General features: G+C 35.5%; 1 protein-coding gene across 1 annotated transcript; it reads right to left on the bottom strand.

Moving 5' to 3' along the window:
* Positions 1-16: 16 nt before the first annotated feature.
* On the bottom strand, positions 17-8,125 carry smad4a (SMAD family member 4a). The gene is made up of 11 exons (XM_069172499.1): positions 7,954-8,125; positions 5,812-6,166; positions 5,553-5,727; positions 5,291-5,320; positions 5,001-5,204; positions 4,644-4,751; positions 4,071-4,121; positions 3,786-3,969; positions 2,949-3,117; positions 2,551-2,689; positions 17-1,963 (listed from the first exon to the last, which is right to left on the bottom strand). The coding sequence occupies exons 2-11, from the start codon at positions 6,049-6,051 to the stop codon at positions 1,752-1,754; spliced, it is 1,512 nt and encodes a 503-aa protein (XP_069028600.1). The 5' UTR covers positions 6,052-6,166; positions 7,954-8,125; the 3' UTR covers positions 17-1,751.
* Between the last annotated feature and the right edge of the window lie 4,909 nt (positions 8,126-13,034).

Below are 13,034 nucleotides of genomic sequence, written 5' to 3'. Positions count from 1 at the left end.
CTCACAAGTTTGACTCATCAAACGACTCGATAATGTTATTAACCCATTGAATTTTATTCAACCATATTCATACATATAAACATCAATATCATTCAAACTCCATATGTATTCAGATTGTATGACATGATTGTAGGATATGATGAGAACAAACTTGCATTTCCTGAATATTGTACAGCATTCTTCTTTCTTTTCTTTTTTTTATAATTTTTAATAATGACTTGATGGTCCGTCACTGTAAAGGTAGCAAAAAGTATAAAATACTGCAACAGCTGCAGGTAAACAGAGCTCCAAATACCCAAATATTGTTTGATCAATAGTGTTGAGCAAAAACTAAAATGGTGCAGATAATTAAAACTGAGCTTTAACGAGCAACATAATACTGAAACGACTGCACTCTGTGACCTTTTCACTTTTCATGGAGTATATTTGGCATCAATATGGCTTACACTTCCTCTCACAGTTCATTCCTCGTTTACTCAGCTGTTGTCTAGAATATATTAATCCAAGTTATACTCGAATTGAAACGGGAGGGGGAGGGGCCTTAAAGTTAAACTCCTACTCCAGCGCACTGAACCATGTTTTTCATGGATCTCAACAAGGTCATTAGCAAGAAAAAGGTTTCATCTATGCTGAGAGATTATCTGGATACAACAAGTAACCACAAATGAGACGATGAAATAAGACAAAGTACAAATGAATAAAGTGTGAATGGACACTATGTGGGCATCTCATGAAAAAAATGACGAACATAATATCAACGCAGGCGTGTTATAGTCTTTTTTTTGTAGGAGAGGGGAAGCATCTTATACTTCGATCAAATTTGGAGGTTGAACATTTTCAGTACAAAATATGACTTCTCAATGTCATAACAGCCTTCAATAGAATAACAGAAGTTTGTTAGTGTTGAAAGACGCTAAAATGGGCTTTTAAATGCTGTCAGTGGCGTTAAAAACTATTTAAAAAGGAAAATATAAATCAAACATGAAACAAGGACTGTCAGCATTGAAGATCTTTAAGATCACGAGGAGGACGTGACTCAGACGGTCGGTTGACCACCAGTTAGAAGGTTGGTGGTTCGATCCCCGGCTCCTCCGCTCCACATGACCAAGTGTCCTCGGGCGAGACGCTGAACCCCGAGTCCCCCCATCGGTGTGTGAAGGAGCTCCTGATGGAGCAGCTTGATTGGCAGCTCGCTCTCGTTAGTGTGATTGGAACTGTTTGAAAGCCAAAAAGTTTGTTCTCACTAATCAGTTCAGAAAATAAAAAAAAGCTCACTTCTGAAAATCTTAAATACATGAATGTCCACATCGTTAAACGTCTCGTGGTGCCGCATCTGTTTGACACCATTAAGCCTAATTTAATGCAACACGTACTTCAATTCAAATCAGTGTTTCCGTATTAAACTTGAGGTTTGTGAGAAACTTGTTCGTTGGTTCCAGTTAGCGAACAACGTCTGAATACTGGCTTCCTGTTTCACGCTCGTCCTCTTGGCAGCTCGTCCTCCTCCCGGTGGGACTCACATGTTCCTCCAGCTGTTGTTTGGAAGTCGTTGGACTCTGAGACCTGGAGGTTCGCTGGCAGCGCTGCCCGATAGACGTGTGGAGCACACGGCCGATCTTCATGTCCTGATTCCTACAACCTCCTCAGCAGCGTGGGCGATCTGTTCAACATACAGCCTGCTTGGTTTCTTCTTCCTTCTTTTTCTTTCTTTCTTTTTTTTTTTTTTTTCATACAGTTCATGTGTTTTTAACTCAGTCCAGAGGTTGAGGGTCAGCTATGGGCATGGTGTGCAGAACTTCATCCAGTAGTTGTAGAGCTCGGTGTAAATGGATCTCGATCCAGCAGGGCGTCTCCTTGATGCTCTGCCGCGGGTAGTCGGGCCCCCAGCCCTTCACGAAGCTCATCCGCAGGATGCACAGCCTGCGCAGGTCGTCCACCCCGATGCCTGCAGCCGCAGACAAACCTGCAGGGGAAACACAGCCAGCGGCTTTTAGATCGATGTGGCACGACGGGCCGAAGCAGAGCTCGGCTGTGATACCGAGTTCCTCCGTGTGTCAACGTCGAGCAGAATGAGTCCAACTCGTACGGTATTTAAATGACCTTCCACGTAACGCTCTGAATGTAAGTCTGGGGGCAGATTCATCTCCAACTTCAACTGTCAATGATAAACATGAAAATGATGAAGTCCTTTTTTTTAAAGGAATCTGAAGAACAATTAAAGACTTTTGGTATGAAACCATGAAAAGAGGAGCAGCGCAGAGTAAAGTCAGAACTCTTCCACCTATTTAAACACTCAAAAACATCCATCCATCCATTTGGTGCCTGTGGCTCTAAAACAAACAACCTCTCCCGACATTTTCCACTGTTCAATCATTCAATCCGTCTATAATCACAGAACACAAGAAAGAGCTGCTCTATAATTCTCAACCGGGCGCCCGAGGGAAGACCTCGCTGGTCGTCTGGTCTCGAGCCCCCCGCGGAGAATAATGATGAGAAGCAATCCAAATAGTACACTTGTTCAGGTCTAAGTGCAGCAATGAGAGCACTCACTGATGGCGGGAGCGATGCCCCCCACGGAGCCGGGTCCGGGAATGTTCCCGGCCACCGCCGCCGCCTGCGCTGCTGCTGCTGCCTGAGCCGTCGCCGCCTGCTGCTGCATCTGACGGTGGCACTGACGCAAGTCGAACACCTGACGCCACAAAATATCAGGAAGGAGAGATTTCATGAGATTCATGTCGACCAGCGACGAAACCAGCTGACAGATGAAACTCAAAGATGTTCAGGAATACAGAAAAACACAGACAGTCCAACACGGAACATAACAGACACATTAACCACTGACTGACTGACTGACTGACTGACTGACTGACTGACTGACTGACTGTGTGTGTGTGTGTGTGAGAGAGAGAGAGAGAGAGAGAGAGAGAGAGAGAGAGAGAGAGAGAGACCTTGATGTAAGCGCTGGGGTAGATCTTGTGAACTGCGTCTCCAGGAGCTCGTCCAGCCTCTCGGTCCAGATAGTAGCTCTGAACGAAGACAGCGTGGTCGCTGAGACATCGAACCCACACGTCTCCTTCACCTTTACACTCCAGCTGCACACCTTTACCGATGTGGAGCCTGAGGACGGAAACATTTATCATTTTAATGTCTTATATAGACAACACCTTTCAAATAACTCAAAAACACATTCAACAGAAGAATAGACATGTTATCATATTTTAGACGACACGCTATAGTACGACTTTTTATTATCATTTTAGACGACATGCTATAGTACGACTTTTTATTATCATTTTAGACGACATGCTATAGTACGACTTTTTATTATCATTTTAGACGACATGCTATAGTACGACTTTTTATTATCATTTTAGACGACATGCTATAGTACGACTTTTTATTATCATTTTAGACGACATGCTATAGTACGACTTTTTTTTATCATATTTTAGATGACATGCTATAGTATGACTTTTTTTTTTATCATATTTTAGATGACATGCTATAGTATGACCTTTTTTTTTTATCATATTTTAGATGACATGCTATAGTATGACCTTTTTTTTTATCATATTTTAGATGACATGCTTTTGTGTGATTTTTGTTGGAGAATAATTTCATGTCTCAAGCTGGAATCGAACCCATGACCTTCTCACTGTGAGGTGACCACTGCACTACTGTGCTTGTGATAGTATGCCTTTTTTTTTAACGACATCTTACAGTTTGACTGTTTTTTCTGATATTTCGGACGCCATGCTTCCTTGTAACAGACTGTGACAGACTACCTGGCTCTCTCTATGTTCTCTGTCCTGTGGACATTGCTCAGCTGTCCCAAGCAGAAGCGATCCCCTCCCGATGGATCCACATAACCATCCACAGTCACTATCGGACATGTTGAAGGCACCTTGAACGTCTCCCCGACCTGCACGTCCATCTCAAAGTATGCAATGGAGCACCAGTATTCTGGAGCTGGAACCAACAACAAGCAGGCAAGGTCCAATGAGTTGATATAGAGTGAGATATTAAGTGTGAATATGTGGATTCTCTTCCATCTGCAGCTTGATACTCACCTGGGTGATTAGATATGGGGGGCTGGAACGCAATTTCATTGGTAACAGGCCCTGCAACAACATGTCGATATTAATTCTGCCCATATCTTTTTGAAAGCACGCTTGATCTTTAAGCTGTGATAAACTATTCAGACATGAGCACAGATCCTGCAGCAGCTGAAGCTGAAATAGTTCATCAAGTGTCGGGGGTATTAACAGGGTTGATGTTTAATATCTACAATTAGTCATTACATCAACCACAGTAACACATTTCGCTTGAGTACATCACATACTCATAAATATAGAACACATTAACGGTTGTTCACTGGAAAAAATGTTGCTCTTCAGCCTCGACGTCTTACTGCAGCTACTGTCACTTTTACACATTTTCAAATCAGCTTTTACATCTGATCAAATCCCCTTAATAACTTATTAACAGGGTTCATTACCATAACAACACAACATCTCCATCGGCTCACAAGAGGAAACACAGTGATGAATCAGGCACTTGTTCACGTTTGTCTGAGAAGATATGGACTATATTTCAGGCTCGTTCTAAAGTTGTGCAGAAGGTCTTGTTCAGCGTCCACTCACAGTAATGCCCCGTGTGAGGCATGGGAGGATGATGCTGCAGATGTCCGTTCTGGTGTTGAGGCACCGCAGGAGGGAAGCTGCTGTTTCTGCTCCAGTTTGGGGTTGGATCTGGAAGAATAAATATAAAGACAGATTTGTTACCAAATTTAATGAGACTTGAAGTTTTTGTTATCCGTGCAACAAATCTGAAAGTTAAAACGATCAACAGAAACTTCATTAAAACCCTAATTGAGTATTTAAACTCAGTTTGATCCAGATTTGGTTTTCAAAACTTTGTAAACATTCTTCCACAGCAACTTTGAATTACTGCATTATTAAACTTTGCACTTTAGGTGTTGACATTGTGTCGTGTCTCACTTGAAGGGCCGGCACTGAGAGTGGAGAAAGCAGAAGTTGAGGCTGAGGTGCTGCCGTCCGACGGGGGGAGGAGAGCCGGACTGCTGAACGGCTCCGGTGGCCCCGGCCGTGACGGTGGATGCTGGATAGTCTGCAGGTGGCTTTCAGAGCTGGAGTGAGATTGCTGGTTATCATAGTCATACTCATCCTTTACCAGCAGTGGACCTAGCAGAACACCACAGACATGGTTTAGACTGATGAACATCCAAAACGTCTTTGACTAGAAAACGAACAGTTGAGCGTCCCGCTACCTGAACTGGAGAGAGTCAGTCCTGATAAATCTGCAAGCACATTAACAAGAAGAGATATGAATCAACTTCAATCAATCACTTTATACATGTTGTCTGAACATGAGTGATAATATTACAAAAAAATCCTTTACTTGAACATCTTAAATATACACAAACTTGTAAAACTCTTCACAATCACTAAGTTTAACGTCATTCTATATCTAACAACAACCTAAAATATCAAGATCAAGTCGAGACGAGCAAACCAGGGATTCTGACTTACCGATTCCTGCAGAGACAACCCTCTCGTAGTGGTACGGGTTCACACAAACGTTGTCGCATTTCAGGTCGAAGGCATACTGGCAATATTTCACGTGTTTCAACTCATTCTTGTGTAGATCTGGCCATCGCCACAGTCTGGCGTAGACAACATGGGGAAAGCCTTTACGCCCCGCGACCTGAAACACACAGAGGAGTCAATGAGATGGGAAACTTACAATTACAGAGAATAACCACAGTTGTTACTGTATCTGCTACGTTACCTGGAGGCGTCCATCCAAAGTTCGCTGGATGGTGACACACTTGCTGGGATGAGCTCCGTTCGTAGTGATGGCTGTGATGAGGGAGTCCAGCTCGTCTTTTTTCTCCTTCAGTTTCTTGACGAGACTCTCGATAGCTCGCTTTGCGAAGCTTTCGCTCTCTCCGCCCTGTCGGTGGCACATGAGGCTGTGCACAATGCTCAGGCAGGCGTCATTACTTGTCGGAGTGTTCGTGATTGACATCTTGCTCCTTAGGTTTCAACCTCGGAGAGGCTTTCCAGTTGTACCCTGCGTGCGTCCACCGGAGAAAGTGACCAGGTGACGTTACGGTGATCCGATCCTGCCCACGTTCAGCAGCCTACAACAGAGGAAGCATCTTATTACTGACAGTTCAGTCTCACACTGCTTTCCATAAAGTCACACTCAACACACAACGTGTGCTTCACCCTGAACTGATCGCATAACAGTTCAGGTGGAGGAAGAGAACTGTTCATCATAACAGTTCAGGTGGAGGAAGAGAACTGATCATCATAACAGTTCAGGTGGAGGAAGAGAACTGATCATCATAACAGTTCAGGTGGAGGAAGAGAACTGATCATCATAACAGTTCAGGTGGAAGCCAAAGTTGATGGGGAAAAGATGGTGTCACCTGATAACCCACGGTGACGGTGTCACGCACCATCACACTAACTGTATTTCTGCAGGTTGATGAATCAAATGTTTCATCTGAACATATTTCGACATGTTTCAACAGAGTTTCATACATGTTAATATGAAATCATTAATCATTAATCATTGAATCATGAATCATTTAATCATTAATCAATAATCATTAATCATTAAATCATGAATCATTAAATCATGAATCATTTAATCATTAAATCATTAATCATTAATCATTAATCATTAAGTCATGAATCATTAAATCATGAATCATTAAATCACAAATCATTAAATCATGAATCATGAATAATTTAATCATTAAATCATGAATCATGAATCATTAAATCATGAATCATTAAATCATGAATCATTAAATCATTAAATCATTAAATCATGAATCATTAAATCATTAAATCATGAATCATTTAATCATGAATCATTTAATCATGAATCATTAAATCATGAATCATTAAATCATGAATCATTAAATCATGAATCATTAAATCATTAAATCATGAATCATTAAATCATGAATCATTTAATCATGAATCATTAAATCATGAATCATTAAATCATGAATCATTAAATCATTAAATCATTAAATCATGAATCATTAAATCATTAAATCATGAATCATTAAATCATGAATCATTAAATCATGAATTAGATGTTTTCCTGAGATAATTATATAATTATACATATATATATATATATATATATATATATATATATATATATATATAACATGTTGTTATCATATAACATGTTGTTATCATATAATATATATATATATAGATATAGATATAGATATAGATAGATATAGATATATATATATATATATATTATATGATAACAACATGTTGTTTGTCTGTGAGGCTTTTCTTTCAAATCTATCTGGAAGATACCAAAAGCAATAAAAATTACAAAATAAAAATAAAGGTAGTAAAAGTATCGATATAAACACATATCTATATAAATTATAAAAATGACCAGAATATACAAATAAAATAGAGTAAAGATCAAACTTAAATTAAATTGTTAATGATGGATGAGGAAGTGAGTTATTGAACAGAAAACCCACAAATACAATCATCACTTGTCTGAAGTGGATGTAAACTATGTTTTAAATATCAACAACTAGTTTCTCGTTTTCTGGGAAAGTTTTAAATTTAAATTTAAATTTAAGATCAAATCAACGTTTTCTACTAGCTAACGTTAGCACTGATGGCTAATGTATCCGAAGCTAATAATCAGAGAGCATTTCTTCCAACCCAACAATACAAAACTCACATTTTACTGACGACTACACGTTCAAACACACATAATGTTTGTTAAACAGAAACTGTCGAAGAGAAAAAGGTTTATAAAGTCACGTTAGGCAGCCGGGAGCATTCGGTAAATAAGGCTAGCGGCCGTTAGCCGATGCTAGTCACGAAGTCATTCATTCTGTGCTCTGATCAAACAGCTGATTTCAGGACTTACCGTGATTTCTCCGCGGAGTGAATCCAGATTCAGAGACAGAAGATGATTGTTTTATCTTCGTTATCTCGACTACTCACATCAACTAGCTTGTGATGTGTTATTTTCGCTAGCTTGCTAGCACACGTGCTAACAGACATCCATCAGCTTCACGCTAGCTCAACGGCTAACGGCTAACGGCTAACCTTCTTCTATGACGTCCTGAAATCAGCTGACAACTATTACAGAATAGTTATATAGTTATATAGTTATATAGTTATATAGTCATATAGTTATATAGTTATATAGTTATGTAGTTATATAGTTATATAGTTATATAGTTATATAGTTATATAGTTATGTTGTTATATAGTTATATAGTTATGTAGTTATATAGTTATATAGTCATATAGTTATATAGTTATATAGTTATGTTGTTATATAGTTATATAGTTATGTAGTTATATAGTTATATAGTCATATAGTTATATAGTTATATAGTTATACAGTCATATAGTTATATAGTTATATAGTTATGTTGTTATATAGTTATATAGTTATGTAGTTATATAGTTATATAGTTATATAGTTATGTTGTTATATAGTTATATAGTTATGTAGTTATATAGTTATATAGTCATATAGTTATATAGTTATATAGTTATACAGTCATATAGTTATATAGTTATATAGTTATGTTGTTATATAGTTATATAGTTATATAGTCATATAGTTATATAGTTATATAGTTATACAGTCATATAGTTATATAGTTATATAGTTATGTTGTTATATAGTTATATAGTTATATAGTTATGTAGTTATATAGTCATATAGTTATATAGTTATATAGTCATATAGTTATATAGTTATATAGTCATATAGTCATATAGTCATATAGTCATATAGTCATATAGTTATATAGTCATATAGTTATATAGTTATATAGTTATATAGTCATATAGTTATATAGTCATATAGTCATATAGTTATATAGTTATATAGTCATATAGTCATATAGTCATATAGTCATATAGTTATATAGTTATGTTGTTATATAGTTATATAGTTATATAGTTATATAGTTATGTAGTTATATAGTCATATAGTTATATAGTTATACAGTCATATAGTTATATAGTTATATAGTTATGTTGTTATATAGTTATATAGTTATATAGTTATGTAGTTATATAGTCATATAGTTATATAGTTATATAGTTATATAGTTATATAGTCATATAGTTATATAGTTATATAGTTATATAGTTATATAGTTATACAGTCATATAGTTATATAGTTATATAGTTATGTTGTTATATAGTTATATAGTTATATAGTTATGTAGTTATATAGTCATATAGTTATATAGTTATATAGTTATATAGTTATATAGTCATATAGTTATATAGTTATGTTGTTATATAGTTATATAGTTATATAGTTATGTTGTTATATTGTTATATAGTTATATAGTTATGTTGTTATATAGTTATATAGTCATATAGTTATATAGTTATGTTGTTATATAGTTATGTTGTTATATAGTTATATAGTTATGTTGTTATATAGTTATGTTGTTATATAGTTATATAGTTATGTTGTTATATAGTTATGTTGTTATATAGTTATGTTGTTATATAGTTATATAGTTATATAGTCATATAGTTATATAGTTATATAGTTATATAGTTATATAGTCATATAGTTATATAGTTATATAGTCATATAGTTACATAGTTATGTTGTTATATAGTTATATAGTTATGTTGTTATATTGTTATATAGTTATATAGTTATGTTGTTATATAGTTATATAGTCATATAGTTATATAGTTATGTTGTTATATAGTTATATAGTTATATAGTCATATAGTTATATAGTTATATAGTTATGTTGTTATATAGTTATATAGTTATATAGTTATATAGTTATATAGTCATATAGTTATATAGTTATATAGTTATGTAGTTATATAGTTATGTAGCTATATAGTTATATAGTTATGTTGTTATATAGTTATGTAGTTATATAGTTATATAGTTATGTTGTTATATAGTTATATAGTTATATTGTTATATAGTTATGTAGTTATATAGTTATATAGTTATATAGTTATAGTTATATAGTTATGTTGTTATATAGTTATATAGTTATGTTGTTATATAGTTATATAGTTATGTAGTTATATAGTTATGTAGTTATATTGTTATATAGTTATATTGTTATATAGTTATATAGTTATGTTGTTATATAGTTATATAGTTATGTAGTTATATTGTTATATAGTTATATAGTTATATAGTTATGTTGTTATATAGTTATATAGTTATGTAGTTATATAGTTATATAGCTATATAGTTATGTTGTTATATAGTTATGTAGTTATATAGTTATATAGTTATATAGCTATATAGTTATATAGTTATATAGCTATATAGTTATATTGTTATATAGTTATATAGTTATATTGTTATATAGTTATATAGTTATATAGTTATGTTGTTATATAGTTATATAGTCATATAGTTATATAGTTATGTTGTTATATAGTTATATTGTTATATAGTTATATAGTTATATTGTTATATAGTTATATAGTTATGTTGTTATGTTGTCATGTTGTTAGTCAACAAGAAATGACACAAAAATAACGTGAGCTAACAACAACAACAACAACAACAACAACAACAAGTCTACTGGCCACGAAAAATAAACCAAAAAAACATCTCCTCCACCCACTGCGCATGCGCACGTAAAATCTGACGCTGAGATTTGTTTACGTATTTTAAAACATATGTATATATATATATATATAATATATATAGATATATACTGTACTGTATATACTGTATATACTGTGCATTTTATATTTTATATTTATATTTTATATTTTTTACTGCTATTTTATTGCTTTTCTATTGTTCTATTATTATCTTATTGCTTCCTGTATGCTGCTGTAGCGAAAAAAAAATTCCCCTCGGGGATTAATAAAGTAACTACCTAACCTAACCTAACCTAACCTAACCTAACCCTTGAGAAACAAAACATATAGAACGTTAAATCATATTTTTTTTAAAAACGTTTTAAGTCTATACTTATCACCCGAAGGTTGTCACCATATAAATAAATATTACGTTTTTTTATGTCAGCAGTGTCTTCTCTATCTTAATGCAACTTTCATTTCTTTATAAATCCATGAACTTTTATTCTCTGTTCGCACATTATCTGGTGTGGGAAACCAGCCCCATCCCTCATGTGATGATTTTTACTGTAACAAAACGTCTCCCCCTTGTGGTTAAAATGTAATGAGACATTACAGTAAAGAAAAGGGTCTTTTTTCATCTCTACATAAGGAATCTTACAATGAGATTAATTGCAAAAAAAAATGCCACCCAGGGACCCCTGAAGAGGGACTAGAAAAGATTGTACGACATAAACCCTGTTAATGCAGCAGCGAATCTCTGCACCAGACAAGGTAAAGGTTCAGTAAAGAAAGTCGTAGGCCTTTATTAAGAAAGAAAATAATACATTTAACATGTCATGAGAATTTATTCCTTATCTTTAATCAGCAACTAGTAAAATGTTTGTCACAATGGTGAGCTTGACCCGTCACTTTCAGCACACTGTATTTTACATCATAGATTCCAGCCAAGATGTAAAGAAGGTGTTTTTAATGGTGAACCTGGACAGGAAGTTCAACGTGTCAAATCCTCAGTACGTCTAAATCATATCATGATGGATTCACAATAGTAAAAAACCCTAAAACTAAAACAACAAACTATTACCAACAAAGAAGTCACATTTTTAAAAGGACGGGACATTTCCTGTAGAAACTAAACAGAGCAACCTTGTTATTCACTGTAAGTACAGTTGAAACCAGAAGTTTACATACACTGTGCAAAAAGACACATAACACTTTTTTTCTCACTGTCTGAAGTTAAATCAGACTAAACCTCTCCTGTTTCAGGTCCGTTAGGATTGCCAAAATTATTTAACTTTTGTTAAATGTCACAATAATGAGAAAGAGAATTTCTTAGAGAATTTTATATTACTTTCTTTGAGGTCAAAAGTTTACATACACCAAAAGTACTATGTCTTTAAACAACGTGGGCAAGCACAGATGATGATGTCATGGCTTTTGAAGCTCCTGATAGGTTAACTGACAACATGCGAGTTAATTGAAGGCACACCTGGGGATGTATTTTAAGGCCACACCTCAAACACTCTGCTTCCTTGTTTGAAATCATGGGAAAGTCAAAAGAAATCAGCCAAGAAATCAGGGAGAGAATCGTGGAGCTCCACAAGTCTGGTTCATCCCTGGGTGCAATTTCCAGATGCTTGAAGGTGCCACGTTCATCTGTGCAAACAATTATACGCAAGTATAAACATGGGAATGTCCAGCCATCACACCGCTCAGGAAGGAGACGGGCTCTGTGTCCCAGAGATGAACGTGTTTTGGTCCGACATGTGCAAATCAACCCCAGAACAAAAGCTAAAGACCTTGTGAAGATGATGGCTGAAGCTGGTAAGAAAGTGTCATTATCCACAGTAAAACGAGTCCTGCACCGACATGGGCTGAAAGGCTACTCAGCAAGAAGGAAGCCATTACTCCTAAAGAAACATAAAAAAGCCAGATTACAGTTTGCAAAAAGACACCAAGATAAAGACCTTAACTTCTGGAGACATGTCTTGTGGTCTGATGAAACTAAAGTGGAGCTGTTTGGCCATAATGACCACCGTTACATTTGGAGGAAAAAGGGGGAAGCTTGTAGACCTGAAAACACCATCCCAACTGTGAAGCATGGAGGTGGTAGCATCATGTTGTGGGGCTGTTTTGCTGCAGCAGGAACTGGAGCTCTTCATAAAATAGACGGCATCATGAAGAAAGAACATTACCTGGAAATATTAAGGCAACATCTCAGGACATCAGCCAGGAAGCTAAAACTTGGGCGCAAATGGGTCTTCCAAATGGACAATGACCCGAAGCATACTGCCAAAATAGTTAAAAAGTGGCTTGAGGACAACAAAGTCAATGTCTTGGAGTGGCCATCACAAAGCCCTGACCTGAATCCCATCGAAAATTTGTGGGCAGATCTGAAA

This window comes from Embiotoca jacksoni, unplaced genomic scaffold (assembly GCF_022577435.1).
Source record: "Embiotoca jacksoni isolate LCO1_2020_lvr unplaced genomic scaffold, fEmbJac1.0.p SCAF_10, whole genome shotgun sequence".
NCBI lineage: Eukaryota > Metazoa > Chordata > Actinopteri > Embiotocidae > Embiotoca > Embiotoca jacksoni.
This window is presented reverse-complemented; position numbering and strand designations above follow the sequence as displayed.

Excerpts from the sequence above, each read along its gene's own strand:
- smad4a (XM_069172499.1), bottom strand. The coding sequence starts at position 6,051 with ATGTCAATCACGAACACTCCGACAAGTAATGACGCCTGCCTGAGCATT. Across the intron at positions 4,122-4,643 it reads GCCTCACACGGGGCATTACT|GGCCTGTTACCAATGAAATT; the intron begins GTGAGTGGACGC and ends ATGTTGTTGCAG. Across the intron at positions 3,970-4,070 it reads CCCCATATCTAATCACCCAG|CTCCAGAATACTGGTGCTCC; the intron begins GTGAGTATCAAG and ends TGTTGGTTCCAG.